Here is a 20,779-nt window from a genome sequence, read left to right as displayed (position 1 = left end):
GTGAAACTTGGATTTAGCTTATGAAATTGTGAAAGAACATTTTAATGGTCAATTAGTGACCATTTGAGGTAAGTTGATCATAAATTGGAGTGAAATATGGTATTGCAAATTGGTTTGGGTAGGCTGCCTAGGGTAACCAGCAGGGTGGCTGTGAGTCCAGCCCACTTGGACTGCCATATCTTTGGCTGTGTAGGTTCAATTGATGTTTGGCCAATTGGACCTGAAACTAGACTTATAATGGCACAATTTTGCTGAAGAAACCATGCCCAAAAGACCAAAGCAAGTGGACCAAAAGTTGGCCCCAATCCGGATACCCTGCAAGCAAATTCTGCAGAATGACCAAATGAACAGTAACTGTTCATTTGGCCATAACTCACTGTAGAATGGTCCATTTGACCTGAAATTTTCACAGCAACAAGATAAGATATATACAAACAACTTTCATGAAGAAACCTATCCCAAATTATGGCCAGAACCTATCCAATAAGGCAGTGGCAGTCACTGTTCATTGTACTGTAGATTTGGTAAATTCTGCAGTTTTCCAATCCGGCCAGCTGTGGTTTTTGGACCATATCTGGAGCTACAAAACTCCAAATGGAGTGATTAAAAAAAATAAATTCAACTAGACAAAATAAGGAACAACTTTCATGTTTACCATTTCCTTAAATTTCCACTGTAACAGTCCCTAATGGAACAGTAAACTTATGGTACAAAAACTGAAAATTCTGCCCCTTAGTGCTAAGCTTGGAAATGGATTTGGTGATTAATTCTAACAAGTTTTAAATGCAAAATGTGGTACATTGGGAGTGTTAAAACCAATGCACCTATTTTCTATCCAAAAGTCAACATTTTTGTTGACTAATAAAGTGAATAGTGACACCAAAACTTGAAATTCAAAAATTGAAGAATTAAAAAGTATCAAATGCCCTAGTATACCTAATTAGATTGGTTTGGATAGTTTGGCATACCAATAGGGTTCAGTTAGCAATACTGCACATGGCATTATGCCATTCTGTGATTTTATGGCTTTTAGCCATTCTGACCTTGTGTTGATATTTGGCCTTGTGCCCATTGTCATTACAGCTTATTAGCTGTTCTGTTGCACACCGGGAGATGCATATGTGACCGATGGTGTGACGGCCCGAGGTACTTGATACCCAGTGCCAGTTTACCCGTTATCCAGTCCAGTCGTCCAGTATAAGTTACTTGGGCAACCAAATGAATGAAAGTGGACAAAGTTAACAAAATAAATGGATATACAAATACAAAACAAATAAGTCATATACATTCAATGCATATTTATTTTTATTATTTCTTTCTATTTTATTATTTGCACCACTAAGCATTATTGCTTAGCTCGTTGCTTTTGCCACGCTTAGGTTCGGGAGATACTGACCCAGAGCCCAGTAGACCACAGACTGGGTGAGTCCATCCTGCAGCTCTGCATAGTGTCCGTGTCACCTCACCCTCCACAGTGCATTGGTAGAACACTAGGTTTCATTTTGGTATTTTGTAACTAATTTTTATTTTCTCATATGTATTTGGATCTATGTAATATATTTTGATGTTCATGTAAATAATGAAAATTGTGTTGGTGAATGAAAAATGTGAATATCTATCTGTGAATTGTACTTGATTATCACATGAGATGAATGATTGAGAAATGAAATTGAAAAATGTTGAGATTTTGATATTGGAGTTTGAGAGTGATGGGATATGAGTATTCGAAGTGTTTTTCACAGGTTCCGAAGAACTGTTTTCTTCATTTTTAGCCGGTACTCTGCCGGATTTTCTTTAAAATTTTCGGAATCTCAAATAAATAATAATTTCGATAAATGGCTTAAATAAATTATATTTCATAAATTATATTCAAAACTATGACAAAAATTGATTAAGGTAAAATAGAGTGTGTCGATACACCGTGTGGCATTGCTTACTCAGATATACTGTACACGGGTAAGGGGTGTCACAGAAAGTCCCCTCGATAGCAGGGATATATATATATGGCCACTTGGTTTGATTTCTTCAAAGAAAGTCAAATCTCCTCTCCCTCTCTACATTACTGTTGCATGAAATGGTAGGAGTGAGTTTTTATTAGGGCAATTATGTATTTGAAGGCTTGGAATACTTGGGACCCTTCAAGATCAAGGGTGAATTGAAGATTTCATCCACCAATTCTTCTCTTTCTCAAGCTTAAGTGTAGAAAAGGTAATCCTTCTTTTTTTTTTTTTTTTGATCTTTTAGAAGGATCCAAGCATGTTTATGAGGCTTAGATTGTATATTTTTATTTGCATTTGAGGTTTGAGAAATTTTAATCTTAGTATGGTTGAGTGAGAGTTAATGCATGTATGCTTAAGGGAGATGTATGGTTAAGGGTTATGTTTTGCATGTTGGGTTTTGGTGTTCTTAATGCTAAATCATGTGTTGTTCTTAGATTTTGTCAAGTTTAAGTGTTTATAGGCCTTAAATGGCTAGTTTCCTTAGATTAACTTAAGAATTTCTTATTAATGTTGTGTTTGAAGTTGGGAAGAACTTTGAATTCATGTTCATGATGAATGCATGTGGACTTTGAGCTTGAATTCAAGTTGTTTTAGGCCTTAGTTATGTGTTGTGATGATTGGATTGTGTTTTAGAGCTTGGGCTTAAATTTTAGTGACGGTTTGAGTGAGTTGCTATAGGTTTTTGACTTGGGAATTCTGGAAATTTAATAGCTTTTGGCAGCCAAAGTCATGCAGTTTCTCGAGAAAATTAGGGAAATTTCCAAGTTTGACGGCCAAGTCCAAGACTTTAGCATCCACAGTCGCTACTAGACTAAAAGGACATTTAAGGCTCAAAACTTTGGCAGCCGAAGTCCAAGACATTAGCAGCCACAGTAGTTACTGTCTAAAAAGGGAGTCGATGTTCAAGATTACGATAGTCGAAGTCCAAGATTTCGATAGTCGAAGTCCAAGACTTTGACAGCTGAAGTTGGTTCTACCAGCCTTATTTTTCCTTTACTTTTAAGGCTCCAAAACCTTATTTTACTATCCAAATGGACCTATAATTGACTGTTTGATGTATGTATGAAGTTTTAGAGCTTCGAATAACTCCTTACATTTCGATGTTTATAGGATCGAACTTGAGGGATTTGAAAAGCTAAGGATCCAAGGCTAACTACCATTTGAGTGAGGTGTTTAATAGGTTACAAGAGATGAGTAACACTAAGCTTAATTAATGTAATTTATTTAAATTGATTCATGATCATCCACATGCATCATTTTATTTTTATTAGGGTGTATATATCTAGAACACAAATATATTACATTGTTGCATATTTATTGTTGATGCATGATGAACCTTGGATGACCTACTAGCCTCCCCATGTTATGGATATATTATGTATTATGATATGATCATGCATGATATGTGGTGATAAGACCGGATGAGGCCTAATAAGCCTTAGGCTCACTGTTTATTTAAGCGAAAGTCCTAAAGAGCCTATGTATGAGTTGAGTACATTGGATTTAGGAGACCACTAGTGACAAGTCCATCTTACACGAAATATTTATGATTTGAAAACTTATTTGGATGATGCATTGCATGTGTATGAAATGAAAATTCATGTATGCTTGGTTATTTTACTCACTAAGCTTGTAGAAGTTCACCACTTTTCCCTAACCTCAGATGTAGGGTTATAGGAATAGAGTCATTTCTGGGAAGCTGGCAACAGGAGGAGCCTTAGACTTATTATGTATATTTGATGTTATTAAAGTGGACACGTATTGTGCTTGGTTGTAAAAGTACTGTATTAAGATTTGTTTATGTAAAGTATGCATGTATGTTACCATAATTTCAAGCATACTTGTGTTTCCCAAAGTATAAATGTACAAGTCACACTTTGTTTTGCTTATGGAAGGTTCAAATTCAAAACCAATTTTTCAAAGATTATGTAATATGTTTAATGAAAGTTTCAAAGTTTAATGTCATGGGTTGCTTAAATTATGGTTATTATGCAAATGTTTTATGTTTAACAGGTTTTAATCTTACTACGAGTTCTGACAGCCCTAAGCTGACCTGACCCCTAACACTAATAACGGCCCCTAATTTGGGTCGTTACATCAACAGCCTTCAAGTTCCTCTCCAATTCAACCTCATTCTTCTCCTTGCTTGAAACTACACCTTGCATTCTCTCCATCTTGTCAAAAATAACATCAAGGACACACCTTTCTCTAAAACCAAGTACAAGCTCATCATCATACCAGAGGACGAAATCATAATTATTGACCTGATAAATCAAAATCTATCATAAATTGCTTAAAAAATTACTCAACAACTATAAAAGAACACATTTTTACCTTCCTTAATGGGCAACAAAAGAACCTCCTTCCTAGGTTATTTCGAGTGAACAAGGTCAGCAATGCAACAACCTTATTATGCACAAGACAATTGACTCGAGCAACTCTCCCCGTCAAGGTCAAGTCACTATTTGCAGCCATCTACTACACCTCTTGAAACAAATACTATATGACATTCTTTGTTATATATAAATTATAAATCTAACTATAGTTAATTTTTTTTTCATCTTAGGTGACAACCACATAAGTACAATAAAATAAAATAAAATAAAAAAAGAAAAATCTCTACCTATCATGCCGCCTCAGTAAAGCCGCATTTTCTCTAATTTTAATTTGAAATTTAGATAAAATTTCACTCAATTTTAAAAATTCGAACAATTGATTTAAAATTAAAAAAAAAATAAATTAAAACTCCAACGGTTTAAATTTTTAGTGTTATTTGGCCAAAAAAATAATACTAATAATTTTAGTCCTCTTCACAATCCAGCTCAAACCGCAGCTAGTTCTAGCTCAAAGGCTAGAAGAACAAGGAATTGTTTGGTAAACGAGGGTCACCATGTTTTGACGTGCTACGCCTTAGCAATTGCAAATGCGCGGAAGTTGAAGTCGGTGAACGAAGAACGCGTTTCTACAATGGAGGGTTGTCCTTTTCTACTGATTTATTTGTGCAAACTTATGGTCTCGCGTCCTTATCCATTTTGCAGACACGTTTCAACTTCAGGTCACATTAAATGACTAGCAATCTACAAGTTCCGAATCAAGTGAGTTTAATCATTGAAATATAATGCTAGCACGTTTTATCTTTTATATTAATAAATTAAAAAATTATTATATTAATATAAAATTTATATTTTTTAATTTTAATATATAAAAATAATATAATATTTTAAATTTTTATTATTTTTATATCTCAAATTTTTTAATAAAAATTTTATAATTAAAATAATTAAAATTTATTTATATATAATATAATACAGATATAAATATATATATATATAATTATCATATTTCGAATTATTTTATAATAATAGCTATTTATTATAATATTAATAAAATAATTATTAAATAATTTATAATTTATATATAAGAGAAAATATCATATAGTAATACTATAAAAGATAATATTACATATTAATTACTTGATAATACTATAAAAGAGAACGTCACGTGTCAAATTCTTAGAAATATTTTTTACTTTATATAATTTAATATATTTACCTTTTAACTTTGTTTATAAAATTTAAATTTATTTTTTATTTAATTTATTCAATTTTTCATATTAACTTGTTAATTTTTAAAAATAAAATTTATAGGAGACAGATTGAACCTTTAACCTAAAAAATACTTAATCTCTTATCCTTTGCTAATTAAATACTCAATTTTAATATTCTATATGTATAATCTTAGTCTATTAATATTTTTATGATTTTAATTTCACTTTTTGAAAAAATTATAATATATAAAAATCAAAATGATTAATTTAAATATTTTTAAATTGCGATATAAAATTTTGAGGCAACTATTTATGTTGCAATTATTGGATTTATTTTAATAATAATTTTTATATCTTTTATTTATGTATTTTTTTCATCTATTTGAGTGTGATTGTAATTATATTCATCCAGTTTACCTTAAGTTCCACATACAAAACATATTATAATCATATTTGATGGATTATAAAATTAAATTATTTATAATTTTTTATTTTTTTTAAGTTTATGTTAATTATTTTTAACTATTTAAATGTAAAGTTTATTAAATTTAAGAAATTATTCTGTAGGTTTCATTAAACTTTAAGACTAAATTGTTTCAAATTAAAAATGAAATTAAGAGCATTTTAGTTATTTTACCATGACTAATAATAAATTAGACAAAAAAATTAAATGAAATGACCATTCTGTATATATAATCAAATTTGAAAGACTAAATTATTTACTTTTGAAAATATAGAGACTAAGACTCTATTTGTTTCATAGAAAATATTTTCCTAAAAAATATTTTTCGTATTTTCTAACATTTAGGACACTCAGAAAAATTAGTCAACAGAAAATATTTTTTAATCAAAGGAAAAACTAAATTATTTTAAAGAAAAATGACTTCCATTAGATGAAGTTATTTTCTATTTTCTAAATTTTGATAATCTTATCAACATGTGAACATACTTATACGTACTTGAAATAAATACATATCATTAATTTAACATTATAATCAAACAATGAAAAAAAAAAATTTTTTTTCCATTAGTAATACAAATAACAAATTTTTCGATTTATCTTACTCATTCCTATCGTCTAGGGACCTGAAAACTCATTTCCTTGTGGGAAGAAAACAAATGCATATCATTCATTCACCAACTTTCTAATCTAATGGGAAACTAGAAACGAGAAGAAAACAAAGAAAGGAGAAAAAAAAAAGTTGTCAACCCAAAAAGAAAAAGGGAAAAAAAATATTACGTTCCAACCGCAGGTTGTTGACCTTTGTGATAGTTTTGTTATGAGAATGGAAAATCAAAACAACAAAGATGAAGGGATTAATTTTCTATGTGTAGAAAAAAATTGAAGAGGTCAATGAAATAATTACCAATTAATAATGCTAAGGTTTTTATAGTTTTTACGAGTCTCCAAGGGACACTTCATTGATCTTGCTGGTATCAGTGTTCACAAAATGACAACTAGCAAAAGTGGGAGAAAGGCCAGTGATGTTGGTGCACAGCCACAGGGTTTTCACAATGACTAGCTAGCGGTTACCATATAAAAGATTCTTGTTAATTTGGATGGTCCATAACCCAAAAATACAAACACGGTGGGGACCCTAATGGGGTTCAAGTAAAGACCGCAACTCTCATCCCAACTCCTCAACCCCAACTCCCCACCCCCCTAATTGCCTTACCATAAAAATAAAAAAAAAAATAAAAAAAAGTCTTCTTATTCTTATGTGGTATCGACTGCCTGCTTACAAATTTTAAAACCCCTTTATAATTTATTAGTTCCTTTAATCTTAATATTACAAGTTTCATATTAAAATCTAATTCATTTTTTTTAGGTCATTTCTCATAAGTTTGTTTATAAATTTTGATACTTTTTATCGTTTATGAACTTTAAGAGCTCTTTATAATTTATTAGTCTCTCTAATTTTAACATTTGAATTTTAAAATTGGGTTTGAATTTCCAATACAGGATAACCTTGTTTGTCTATATTTGTCTGTAGGTCCTCCGTTCTTGCAACTTATAAAAAGGGTTTTATACTTTTCCCTTCTTATCTTCATTAATATACTGAAGTAACGGCCTTTTTGGGGCTCAGTTATATATATTAGCACAAAGAAACACTGCTGCTCGACTTGTGTAGTCGCCAACTCCGTTAATTATTTTGATTTAACAGCCAAACACCCTTATCAGTACTTCTTTTTAATTAGTACTTTATTTCAGTGTTCTGTCCCTCCTTACAACTTCAACCACACAAATTGATAGAGAGAGAGAGAGAGAGATGGCTAGAGAGATGCAACACAACAGCATGTACTTGGAACAGGCAGACCTCGAGGGAAATGAAAACGGTGGAACTCACAAGAACCTGGATGATGACGGTCGACCTAAAAGAACTGGTATATAGATATATTTTCTTTTCATGCTTTAAGATGACAATAGAATCTTGAATTTTCCCCTTTTCTTGTACTCTCAAAATGCCATTTCCATATTGATGGTCCTTCCTTTTCTTGTTCTTGTTATTGAAGGGACATGGGTAACTGCCAGTGCTCATATCATCACCGCTGTGATTGGGTCAGGAGTGCTGTCACTAGCATGGGCGATAGCCCAGTTGGGCTGGGTGGCTGGGCCAGTTATTCTCACGGCGTTCTCATTCATAACCTTTTTCACTTCTACTCTTCTCGCCGATTCCTACAGGTCGCCTGATCCTGTTACTGGCAAAAGAAACTACACTTACATGGACGCTGTGAGAGCCAACTTAGGTGAATAGTACTATGGGTGTATGTAATTTGCTCATGAATCCCTTATAAATCTCTGATTGTTCATTAGCCAATTTCTTTAACTTGGCATATACCAGGAGGCTGGAAAGTTCACCTCTGTGGATTGGCTCAGTATGTGAACCTCATAGGAATCACAATAGGTTACACTATTACGGCATCTATTAGCATGGTGTAAGTGATTTAAAAGAAAATCTAAAGCTTCTTTGTCATCACTCTAATTATATTAATTACTTGCTTCTTACTTTTGTCAGGGCTGTTAAGAGGTCAAATTGTTTCCACAAACATGGACATCATGAAAAGTGCAATATATCAAACTATCCCTACATGATCATCTTTGCTTGCATCCAAATCATCCTCAGCCAAATACCAAACTTCCACAAGCTCTCATGGCTCTCTATTCTTGCAGCTCTCATGTCTTTCTCCTATTCTTCAATAGGTCTCGGACTCTCCCTAGCAAAAGTAGCAGGTAAATTAGGGGACCTCTGCGTTTAGAATTGAATTATTACGTACTCGTGAAACAAACCCATTAAAGATTGTTGTAAGCAGAATTGGAGTTTGCTACATAGCTGTGAAACAAACCCATTAAACAAAAATACTATTTTGTTGGGTCTAAATTTCCCTAATCAAAACTAATATAAGATATTTGAATGCGAATGTGGAATAGGAGGGGGACATGCAAGGACAAGCTTAACAGGAACTAAAGTTGGGGTGGACGTGACAGCAGCACAGAAGGTGTGGAAGGCTTTCCAAGCTATCGGGGACATAGCTTTTGCTTATGCTTACTCTACCGTTCTTATCGAGATACAGGCAAGCCAATCAATACCCTGTACATAATTTACATCTCTCTGTTTAACATGCCATGCTGCCTGCATATGGGGGATTGGGGTAACTGGCTCTGCCAAATCGAGAGCTATACCTTCAGCCAATGGACAAGCCAGGCGCGTGTAGACTTGACCAAGCATGATATATACTTGAAAATTGAAATGCGTGCCAACTCTTGCTGCTATGCTCTAGATTTTAAATATTTTGTCTGCCGGATGTTGGCTTGGGCTTTAGTGCGTGCTGCTTTCTTATAAAGGAACATAAAATTCAAGTATTTTAGGTGTTTTAATTAAGAAACAGTCCCGTGAAAGAGGAAAATTCCTGTTTAATTAGACTATAACCATGTTTATATTTTTGGATATAGACCAAACTAATGATTTTTTGCAGGAAATATCATTTATGTTTTTTATAATACAATATAAATTTTTAAATTTAATTCATGATACTAGCTTGGTTTATTAGATTTGGTCAAAACGAGAAAAATCTTAGACCCAGATATCGCAGTTCTTTTAATATTTGTCCATTATAATTGTGTATAGACACTATCATTCGAACATATGATGGGATGAATTGCATTATCTTGGTGAGGCTAGCAACTCATATTTATAAAATTACGAACCCCACAACTATAGATATCAGAGTAGAAGTATTTGAATTGAGTACACTTAACTTAGGTTCCCTTGCATATTAGCCCTTACAGAGCTTATGGACATAGAGAAGGCCAGAAGGGCCTTTATGATGGGTCCCTACCCTACCACTAGCAAGCCAGACCAGATCAAATCCTGATTGATCTTCAGCCCTATGGATTTCTAAACCAATGTCATTTCTTGTTACTAGCGTGGCTACTCTGTTCTGACAAGGACCATTGCAGCAGTACACTCCAAATTTTTCAAATTAAGGAAAGATTGGGACGAATGATCTGAAGGAGACTTTCTCCCTAGGATTGGTTTACTTGCAGTGTAGTTAATGGGTTCTAGTCTTCTATAGATTCTTTATGGACCAAATTAAAAATGGAGCATGGACCACAATCCAAAATTTGGCCCAGTGAATGATATTGCCTTTTGAGAAAGAGGTAAGAGCCCACTTTGCAGCTTTTCTACCTTTCTCAATCTTGCATCACTCCCGGTGGAACTAATCATCATATTCTCCGCTATAAATTTGTCTCATCTGGGGTTGCTTTATTTTTTGAACTTTCTAATGAGTTTCTTTTTCTTCTGCTGTCACATTTGGGGTCCAAAAAATAGGATAATCCTACATGTTAGTGTAAGAGATGATAAAGTTGAGAGTTAGGTCAAGGTTAGACAGAGGATAACAAGCAAATTCAATTAATAATGCTCACACATGAAGTGATGAAAGTGAGTTGATTGCAGGATACCATCAAATCAAGTCCTCCTGAGAACAAAGCCATGAAGAAGGCATCCTTTGTTGGCATCCTAACCACCACCCTGTTCTACGTCCTGTGTGGTTGTGTTGGTTATGCAGCATTTGGAAATGATGCACCAGGCAATTTCCTCACTGGTTTTGGATTCTATGAACCCTTTTGGCTGATCGACTTCGCCAATGTATGCATTGCCGTCCACCTCATCGGTGCCTACCAGGTATAAGCTTCTCTAAGGACACGTTCTAGTCTCTGCCAATTACATTGATGGTCATCTAAGATGATTCAAATGTCTACCAGGTTTTCTCCCAGCCAATCTTCAGTTTTATGGAGAGAAACTGCCACCAAAGGTGGCCGGAGAACAAGGTCATAACAAGAGAACACGCCATTTACATTCCTTTTTATGGTGTGTATTACCTCAACTTGTTCAGATTGGTGTGGAGAACCCTATATGTTATAGTGACAGCAGTGTTAGCTATGATCTTCCCATTCTTCAACGATTTCTTGGGTCTCATCGGAGCAGCCTCTTTCTGGCCATTGACGGTATATTTTCCAGTTGAGATGTACATTGCACGTTCAAGAATTCCAAAATTCTCTTTCACATGGTCATGGCTGAAAATATTCACTTTTGCCTGCTTGGTAGTATCACTCGCTGCTGCAGCTGGATCAATTGAAGGTCTAGTGATCTCTCTCAAGGCCTACAAGCCCTTCCAATCTGAGCAATAATCCATTACCTTTACTCAGCAACAAGCTAAAACTATTCAGTAGCAGATAGGTCATGTCTGTATTTTCATTACCTATACTCCATTTTCAATCTATTACAACTAGTAAAGCCTGCTTTCTTCATATTTCCAAGAACCTTATCACCAGACCAAAAGATATAAAAGTAAGAATAATAATTGGTAGCCATTAATACAACCAAGTACTAGCAAAACCCCCAATTTGCATGCAAATCTTAACCTACCATGAATTGGTCATTTATTTATGAAATAAATCTCTGATAGGCGTTATCAAATAATCCATTTGATTCACCATTGCTATTTTGTTTTCCTTTTATTTTTTCCCCCTTTTCATAACAAACATTGCTACTCAGTATTGCGGATGGTGTAACAATGGAAAGGATAACACATGCATGCAGGCATGTGATAGACTACCAGCCAATAAAAGAAAAAGGGCATTGTCCTCAGAAAAATATGGACTCAAGTTACATGTTTTGAGAATTCTAAATGCAAGGATGAGACAGCTACAAAAATATGAAGATTAACGAGGTAACTTCATTGGACATGTAAGAAAAAGTTATATTGAGTTGATCTAACATAGTGAAAATGTTCTGGTAAGCACAAATATGCACATAAACAGGATGAGCAATCATTAAATCATTAAATTTCATTGCAGTCTACTAATAATTCATCCCCCAAACAATATCAAAATTTAAGTATTGTTTGATAACTCATGGTCGTCAAAGGTACATTTTGATCACTTGTCTTTCTTCCTAAGAGAATGAACACTTATGCCGTCCCTCAATGTCATCTTTTCACCACCAAGTTAAGACAGGTTTCACTGTACTTACAAAAACTGCCAAATTAGATTTATAGCAATCTCCAATCTTCAGCAGAGAAGTATCAACAATTACTCAATTATTTTCTTCCAATCATGAACTGTAAAATAGATAGAACATAAAATAACAAGAACTAACAATCATAAAATATCTTATCTATACAATAAGAGGGAGCAGGTGAATATGCTCTATCTTAATTGCCTGCCCAGGGTGGGGGAATGGGAGGTGTTCACAAATATTACCTAAATGTAAAGATAGATTAAGTGGACTCCCTTTCATTCATCACAAAAGCTTGAATAAGACTCTGAGCTGCATGCGTCTGTTCAGGTGTCCCAGATATTATAATCAAAGTTTCTGTTGCTCCAGGCTTTGGCTCAGTAATTGTAATTTTGGCATCCGAAATCTGAAGCAGAATTGGTCGTAATGGATTTTACAAAGAACATTTAGAAACTTTTGATAAAGACAGAAAATACTAATTCAGATTATATCAAATACAACTTTTTGGTCAAGATAATCGCTAACTAAAATAAACCACTAACACCACATTAACAAAAATTATATTGATGTATTAAACATATGATATGAAGGCATTACTGCAAGCTCACTTAATTTTGTAAGAAATTATAAGTAAGGCCATGAGAAGGTTGTTGTCTTTTGATAGAACATTTAAAGCCAAACCTAGTATCCATGCCATAGTAAGTAAGAATCAATTCAAATCCGATACCCTGACACCTTTAATTCTACAATAAATTGTCATCTTTAGTTATTTTGAAGAAACATTACTATCCCTAGCATGTAATTCTTTCAAGTTGATTAGGCAGGTAATTTATGGCTCCAACTGAGACTTGGAAAACATACAAAATCTATCTCATGATTCACTCATTAGAAAATGCCTCTCTCACACTGTCTCTCTATCACTCGTGTATGTAATTGTGTGCAATGTACACCCAATATATGCACACACTGATTAAACAGTACAAGGTGACAATTTAATTGTACACTTGTTTTTATAATCTGTAAATTGAGCACACAACAAAGAATAAACCTGGTGAATTTGTTTCAAACATGAACCATCTTCTCCATATATTACGGGGACCATAGAATGAGGAACAGAAACTTCAACAGTAGTGCTTGTGATAACAGCTGGATGATTAACCCTACAAACACATATACAAGAACATAAAAAAAATAAAAAAAAAAAGAATTTAAAAAAAAAAAAAGAATTAATGGTGGCATCATAGATCAACAATTTAAAAGTTGAAACCTTGGACCATATAAAAGAAACTTCAAAAATGGCAACACATACTCTCCAAAACCAGAAAATCTTCTTTGGGGAGGTCCTCCAAAGTCTGGCATGCCCACTGGTGGACCACCTTCAATGAGTCCCTTCAAGCCAGCTCAGGAAAGAGAGAGTGAAGTCAGAGCTTGCACAAAATTGTTGTGCAATTTACTTTTTAAAAATATTTTCAACAGTAAATTTTGCTTCTATAAAGAATTTTAAGAATTTAATTTTAAATGCCAAAGATGAATGGGGTAATCCATATGATAGCGAGCACATGCCTTGTTCTATAGGCAGCAACCTTAAAACACGAGGAAAGGCCATATTGAATCTGGAAAGCAAAGGAGATGGTACCATACCTGTGAACCCCAAGGTTTTCTTTCAGATATATGTGGGGGCATGCCTGGTCCATGAATATTATGCATGAAAGGAGGACGATCATCAAGGGGATGGAAACCACCATGTGGGGGTGGACCACCCATGCCATCAAAATTGTGAAACGCATGGAATGGAGGTGAGAGTTCCCTTCTTCCCATGTATGGAGGAAATGGAGGTACTTGATCCAGAAAGGCAGGATTGGAGGGATGGTCCATAGAAGGAAATACATCACGAAAGAAATGATTGCGCAGCCGAGTGGTTATCTGCAGAAGTGCTTCTTGAACTACTTCATACTCTCCATTCATCTATACCACAACAATGAAAAAAAGATTAATGACACAAAAAATCATAAACTTTGTTCCAAGTAGTATCAATTATGACTTTTTTTCCTTGTATCAATTGTATACACCTGCTTCAAAAGCTGTGACAATTGTGGGCAACCTAGAGGAGGCATGTGCCAAAGAATCCTTATTGATGACGACATTTTATACATAAAATATGAGAAAAGCTTGCTAATGTGACATTTTGAATTGTTAGGGTATTTAATAATCATCAAATTTGTTAAAATACCACTTTTAAGATTTTTAGAAAATATTTGTTTAAAAAAAAAATGAAAGAAACTATTTTTCACTTTTTCTCACTCATATGAATATCACCTCTCCCTTTTTGATATGTTATTTATAAAAAAATAAGTTCATGTAAGCACCTATGTGCTTTGACACTCACCTCTACTCTAACCATAATTGACACTAATTTTGAAGTATACAATTGACAACATAAGATGCTTGGATACAAGTTTCAGATTTTTTTTTTTCCCCCCTTAAAATATACTAGTCAAAAATATGATAAAAATTAGTATCAGGAAAATGGGGCAGCTTAGTAGACTAAAACTGCCAACCTTGGCAAGCTACAAGACACACACAAAGAACAAACCTGAACCACTTCTTCATTTTCAGAAGCACATTTTGGAACTTGATCCTTCCCCAGTATTCGAATATAGGCCCCAGTTGACTTCCTCATTTCTGCCATGATGGCACCACCCTTACCAAGGAGACAACCAATTTGATTTGAGGAGACAAGAAGCCTAGCAATCACAGTCTTCTCTTTGCCATCGGGTAAAGGTAAAGCCCTAGCAATCCTGGTTTGTACACGAAGAACTGCATCTTGTGCAGCCGATATCCTATCATCTGGGTGCTACAATATTTGATTGGTTGTCATCATAATATAAATGAATGCGAAGAGAAGGCAAAACTAATAAAGTCTATTACATTCTAGCAGTTTAAAGAGGAGGCAAACCATACCGCTGGACCAGAAATGAGAATAATGCGATCCTCTGAATTAGAAACCCCTTCCAAAACTTTGATATCACAGCCTGTTTCTTGCTGAAGGGTTTTTATTATGGTTCCTCCTTTTCCAATGATACCTCCTACCTTCTCATCAAGACAAAGTAAGCGGAAGGTTATTATATCTGAAGCAGGCTTCATTCGATTGGGGATACCACTTTCACGAAAATCGCGAGGTCCAGCACTATAAGTTGTTCCCCAAGCATTAAAAGAATGGTATGTTGGTGGATATGCTTCTGGCCTAGGAAGAGGGTGACCAACTGAATGAAAAGAAGGTCCTTGAGAATTGGCAGGGAGAGAGTCATTATCCCTGGGTGGATTCTCCAGAAGCTGCTGAGTAACTGATTGAAGAGCTTTCCTCACAGCATCAACCTCACCTGTGATCTGCAGAACAATCATGCAATAACATGGCAAAATGAGAATTTATTAAACACGCAAACGAGAAACAATCAGAGTTCACATGAACTTGCATTCCACATTCTCATTCTCATCTACGTGCCATAGAATTGCAAACTTTTATGCACACAGTTGACTGGCAAGGGTTAAGTGGCTTCCGTCACCAATGAAGATGCAGATGATAAAATGCAATATGTGATTACCTGAACTAGTTCATCAGCAGGTGATGCACACATAGAGAGTTTATCCCTAGGGAGAATCCGAATCTGTGCCCCACTTTCCGCTGACATTTGCTTGATTACACTTCCACCCTTTCCTAAAAGGCATCCAACTTGACTGGAAAGCACAAGTAACCTCAAAATGGACATAGAAGGCTTGTTATCTTCCTCATTCCCCCCAGCCTTCTCTGGTTCAGCTTCAACTATTCTTTCATAAACAAGTAACAAAGCTTTTTGCAGGGATGATGTTTCCTTTACAGACTTTGATGAATCAAGTGCAGGAACTATTTCTTTATTTTCATTGTGCTCACCACTGTCTTTCTTTTCATCACCCTCTTCTGCCACATTTGCATTTTTATCACCATCCTCCCCATTCTGTTCAATATTGACTTCAATATACTTATCAGAACCCACAATAACAACTACCCTCTCATCGCATCCAGGGACAGTTTCCTCAATTCTGACCTTTGCACCAGTTTCTTGACGGATTTGTGATATGATGGCACCACCTTTCCCAATAATACTACCTGTTTTGAAAGCAGGACAAAGTATTCGGAAAACTACACCATTACTAGAGGATTTCATGGATTGGTTAGGGGAATTAAGGCCAGCTGTCTTTTGCCACCTTCCTTTTCCATTTGTCTCAGTAAGGTTCCTATCATGTGGCCTCTTAGAAGGTGTCAATGCAGTAGACATGCCCTCCTGTTTCATTGCCACTTGCACAGCATTAAGAATACAATAAAATCAAGAGAAATGTCACGAAGAAAATAATGATGGATCAAGAATCATAAAATTAAAAAAAAATGTGGAATGCCTTGAAGACTATATTGAAGCCCAACATGAATTTGACCATTCAATTTTATAAACTAAATGACTTTTCATGTAGAGTGACTTGTTTAGTTTTCATATAGCTTGAACAGTTGTGATAATAACTCCACTTCCGAGCTATATCCCACAGTGTTTAAACTGGCAGCAAAATCTAGCTCCTCTATGGTAGGTTTTAAAATCCTTATATTCATAATTCAAACATTTCATTTGACTACCGCATATACATCATTCCCTGCACGCTTAAAATGACAAAAAGGCTAGCCATCAATGCTCATTTAGCAGCAATGTCAAATAATGACAGGAATTAAAGTAATGGGCCTTTCAGCTCCTTATCACTGTTGAGAAACATTCAGACAACTTGACAGAGCTGATGGGAAAAGGAGTACTTATTATAGAATTAATCAACAATACTGTGAAATCTCATGTATTGTATCCACATTTGACACAGTAGATGAATGCAGCTGCAAAAAATTGAAAAAAAAAAAAAGGGAGGAAAGGGGGGAGAAGAGATAAGGACGAAGGAAAGGAATATCCTCACACAGATGACATAATCTAAAGTAATTAATGAAGGAACATTGCAAACAAAAACTGACTCCGGTTATGATCAGATGAAGACACTGAAGGAAGCTTCTATGAGAGATAGATTAAGTGCCCTAACCCCTAACGATAGAGGAATATTTCAGTATGCTAATGAACAAGACTGTATTTTTATATTTCAATTTCGTCCAAGCAGGCCAAACAGGATCCAAAATGCAAAACCCTTCAAGTTTCAAACTTCAATCTATCAAAAGAAACAAGACAATCCATCTTATGAATTCAATAAATAAATTAAAAAAAAAAAACCCACCTAAATTTTATCTTTGTAAAATGTTTCCCACTCAATAACCACAAAAATACAAAATGTTTTATCCTGGTACTTTGACAAATAAGCTGAGGTAGGTTTGAACATAGAAACCCAGAAGTCCCATTCCACAGAATTCTCTTATTCACACTACCACCACCTTGGCCTAACAAGTTTCGAGGAAAGATACTAGTTTTCATAACAAAAACCGATAAAGAAGCAATAAGTTCCCATTTTTTTCCGAGTAAATGATAAGTATGGGAAGAGGGAGAGCAGGGAATTTGAGGAAAGATGAATGTAAGGGTTTTGCTCCACCACTCTGAGCAACCAGAATCAACAGTGAACGATTCAGAATAAAGAAAATAAGAATAAAAAGATTGATGATTTGCTTAACGTAGGATACTTACAGTTCACAGGCACTTGTGAAAGCAGCAAATCAATGTCGCCCGCTAATAATGAAAATAGTTGTAGCTTTCCTGCACGATGTCCGCTAAAACTAGGTTTATATATGCACTGCGATATGTCGTCCAACGGGAAAGATATTCTGTGGTTAGTCACTGCCACTCTGCGATGAAAATGGTGAACCGGTTTTCCTTAGAAAGCCCGGCTGGATTTCGAAAACGGTTCACCCCAGATTTTACTCATTCGTATTTTTTTATTTTCTTACAAGTTGAGTTTGTTAGTCCCTTAAATACAAAAATTCCTAAAATTATAGTATTAGTATTTATAGTATTAAATTTTTAAAAATTTTAAATTTAAAAATTAAAAAAAAATAAATTTTCAGCTAAAAAACTCCTCGTAATAATAATAAGAATAATTATTATTTTTAAATTTTTTTTTAAATATTGTAATATTAAAAAAAATATTGTAATAATCTCTTATATGTAGTGCATTAATTGTAATAAAATTTTAACTATTTTATTTTTTCACTTTTTTAGAAAAAATTAATAAAATTTATTAGATATATCCTATTTTGGTTAAAATATATTGATTTTTAATATAGTAATTTATTATTATAATACTAAATTAGCGTGAATATTTTTAGTAATCCTATAATTCTCCCTTATCAATTACATACGCATATAGTTTTTGAAATTTATGTGCATTAAATATATAATTATTTAAAGTAAATTATATAATTTCCATGCCAAGATAAATTACACATACCATATCTCAAGAGTATACTATTTTTCTTTTAACGTGATTTGCATGTTATTAATTCATATTTGTTATGCGTATTCATAATTTATTTTTTTTATGTGTAAATTTATCATCATTTTATTTTATATAATATAATATTAATATAATATATTAATTTTTAATAACAAATTATATTTATTATTACAACGAAATTATTGTAATTATATTTTACTCATTTGTATTTTTTTATTTTCTTACAAGTTGAGTTTGTTAATATGTTAAATATAAAAATTCTTAAAATTATAGTATTAATATTTATAATATTAAACTTTTTAAAATTTTAAATTTCAAAAATAAAAAAAAAATAATTTTTTAGCTAAAAAACTCCTCGTAATAATAATAAGAATAATTATTATTTTTGTGCTTTTTTTAAAAAAAATACAGTAATAATCTCTTATATTTAGTGCATTAATTGTAATAAAATTTTAACTATTTTATTTTTACACTTTTTTTAGAAAAAATTGATATAATTTATTAAATATATCCTATTTTATTTTAAATATATTGATTTTCAATATAGTCATTCATTATTATAATACTAAATTAGCATGAATATTTTAGTAATCCTATTATTCTCCTTATCAATTATATACATATATAGTTTTTGAAGTTTATGTGCATTAAATATATAATTATTTAAAGTAAATTATTAATTATAATACTAATTTAGTTAATTTTACAAATTATAACTTATTAATTTAAAAACTTTATTATATTTATAATAAATTTTTTTTAAGTCGTATATTATCATCTAATTATCATCCTATAAGGTTATAAAATAATATTAAAGATTTTATTAATATTTCATCATAAAAAGATAAATTATATTAGAATCTCATAAAAAATTATATTAGAATGTCATAAAAAGCATGTTCATTTATTATTAAATAACTATACTAATAATAATATTAAAGATGATAAAAATTATAAATTTCCATCGATAATGTTCCTGTCTATCTATTTATTAGAATTTGAATCCTAATAGTCAACATAAATTGTACAATACAATCCTTTACAAATTATAAATTTATTGTTTATATAACTTAATTATAGATATATTTAAATCTGTATTAATTATATATCATTATAGCAGGCACATAAATTTAATACATATACAATCACACAATCACATAATATAAGAAAAAAAATACACAGAATTTACATGATTTAATTGTAAATCTCTGTCCACAAACAAGATAAAAGAAAAAATTTCATCATAATCAAAAAAGCAAGATGGTAGAATATTATAATATTTATACTGGTTCATATCATCTTTGCCTTCGACTACTACCACAAACTTCATTTTTTATCTCAATTGGGTCGTAGCGCGAAATTTTTTTGTCTATAAAAATATATCCAATATTTCACGTAAAAGTAACATATATTAGCTTAATCATAATATAATTTTAATTTTAATAAATCTTACATATATATAGTTAGAGATCATGTATACTTCAAAAGCATTGAATAATTCTTTTTGAAGAAAAAGATTTATTTTTTAGTGCTAATTTATTTAATTAATTCTTATATCCTTCTTGTGTATATGCGGCTGTGAGTTATTATTATTATTATTATTATTATTATTTAGAGATTTGTTTGTTATTAAAAAATATTACTTTGATTATATTACTTAGAGATTACTAAAATTATTTTGAAGTGAATTTAATATATTTAAATTACAAAAATTAAAAATAATTAAATAATACTTTTACATTATTTTTATTATAAACGAAGTATCACTTAAAATTATATAATTTTGATTTGTTTATAAACTCATGAAAAGGATGGAATTTGTTTGGAAAAACTAATAAATTATGTTTAAATGAGTCATTAATTTTTATCGTAATTGATATTAATTAAATTTTATTAAAATTGTCTTAAGTTAATTTTAATATATTTAAATTTAAAAATTTCAATAATTAAATAATGATTTGTATATGGCTTATGAAAATATGTTTGAAAAATTATTTTAATTTTTAATTTAGAATAAATATCAATAAATAAAACTTAAGCATCGATATATACATTTTAGATCTAATATACTTGGTTATCACCCTATTTAAATTGAAATTTTTAAAGTATTTTTATATTTTCCTTATTTGAAATGTAAAATTTTACAAAAATTTAATTAAATTGATTTTTTTATTAATTCTAATATTTAAAGTGAAAGAATTTAAATTTTTTAGTTAAAAAGTTTTTTATTTTTAAAGAAGCAAAAATCAAGC

At 32.2% G+C, this 20,779-nt stretch overlaps 2 protein-coding genes across 7 annotated transcripts; one reads left to right on the top strand and one right to left on the bottom strand.

Annotated features, from left to right (window-relative positions):
• Positions 1-7,649: 7,649 nt before the first annotated feature.
• LOC110640362 (amino acid permease 6) lies at positions 7,650-11,359 on the top strand. 2 transcript variants are annotated; one of them, XM_021791647.2, is made up of 8 exons: positions 7,650-7,932; positions 8,062-8,295; positions 8,391-8,484; positions 8,565-8,779; positions 8,978-9,120; positions 10,506-10,733; positions 10,814-11,056; positions 11,157-11,359. In XM_021791647.2, the coding sequence occupies exons 1-8, from the start codon at positions 7,818-7,820 to the stop codon at positions 11,193-11,195; spliced, it is 1,311 nt and encodes a 436-aa protein (XP_021647339.2). In that variant the 5' UTR covers positions 7,650-7,817; the 3' UTR covers positions 11,196-11,359. The 2 variants fall into 2 exon arrangements, with proteins under 2 accessions (XP_021647339.2, XP_021647338.2); XM_021791646.2 differs by having other exon boundaries at positions 7,652-7,932; positions 10,814-11,359.
• Positions 11,360-11,881: 522 nt separating this feature from the next.
• On the bottom strand, positions 11,882-17,920 carry LOC110640361 (RNA-binding KH domain-containing protein RCF3). 5 transcript variants are annotated; one of them, XM_058134566.1, is made up of 9 exons: positions 17,762-17,920; positions 15,671-16,401; positions 15,030-15,455; positions 14,662-14,922; positions 13,710-14,033; positions 13,378-13,457; positions 13,117-13,228; positions 12,314-12,474; positions 11,882-12,171 (listed from the first exon to the last, which is right to left on the bottom strand). In XM_058134566.1, exons 2-8 carry the CDS (start codon positions 16,394-16,396, stop codon positions 12,331-12,333), a joined length of 2,073 nt encoding a protein of 690 aa, XP_057990549.1. In that variant the 5' UTR covers positions 16,397-16,401; positions 17,762-17,920; the 3' UTR covers positions 11,882-12,171; positions 12,314-12,330. The 5 variants fall into 5 exon arrangements, with proteins under 5 accessions (XP_057990549.1, XP_057990552.1, XP_057990559.1 ...); XM_058134569.1 differs by having other exon boundaries at positions 11,882-12,073; XM_058134576.1 differs by adding an exon at positions 17,361-17,673 and having other exon boundaries at positions 11,882-12,474; positions 15,671-16,387; positions 17,762-17,857.
• Positions 17,921-20,779: the final 2,859 nt, after the last annotated feature.

This window comes from Hevea brasiliensis, chromosome 2, assembly GCF_030052815.1.
Source record: "Hevea brasiliensis isolate MT/VB/25A 57/8 chromosome 2, ASM3005281v1, whole genome shotgun sequence".
Lineage (NCBI taxonomy): Eukaryota > Viridiplantae > Streptophyta > Magnoliopsida > Malpighiales > Euphorbiaceae > Hevea > Hevea brasiliensis.
The sequence above is the reverse complement of the archived record's forward strand: the minus strand, read 5'-3'. Positions and strand labels throughout refer to the sequence as shown.

Bases quoted from the DNA above. Each gene is read 5' to 3' on its own strand.
- LOC110640362 (XM_021791646.2), top strand. From the start codon at position 7,818: ATGGCTAGAGAGATGCAACACAACAGCATGTACTTGGAACAGGCAGAC. The intron at 8,296-8,390 runs GTGAATAGTACT...GGCATATACCAG, and splicing joins CGCTGTGAGAGCCAACTTAG to GAGGCTGGAAAGTTCACCTC. The intron at 8,485-8,564 runs GTAAGTGATTTA...TACTTTTGTCAG, and splicing joins ACGGCATCTATTAGCATGGT to GGCTGTTAAGAGGTCAAATT.
- LOC110640361 (XM_021791644.2), bottom strand. From the start codon at position 16,396: ATGAAACAGGAGGGCATGTCTACTGCATTGACACCTTCTAAGAGGCCA. The intron at 13,229-13,377 runs GTATGTGTTGCC...ATGTGTTTGTAG, and splicing joins AGATTTTCTGGTTTTGGAGA to GGTTAATCATCCAGCTGTTA. The intron at 12,475-13,116 runs GTTTATTCTTTG...ATTCTGCTTCAG, and splicing joins GTTTGAAACAAATTCACCAG to ATTTCGGATGCCAAAATTAC.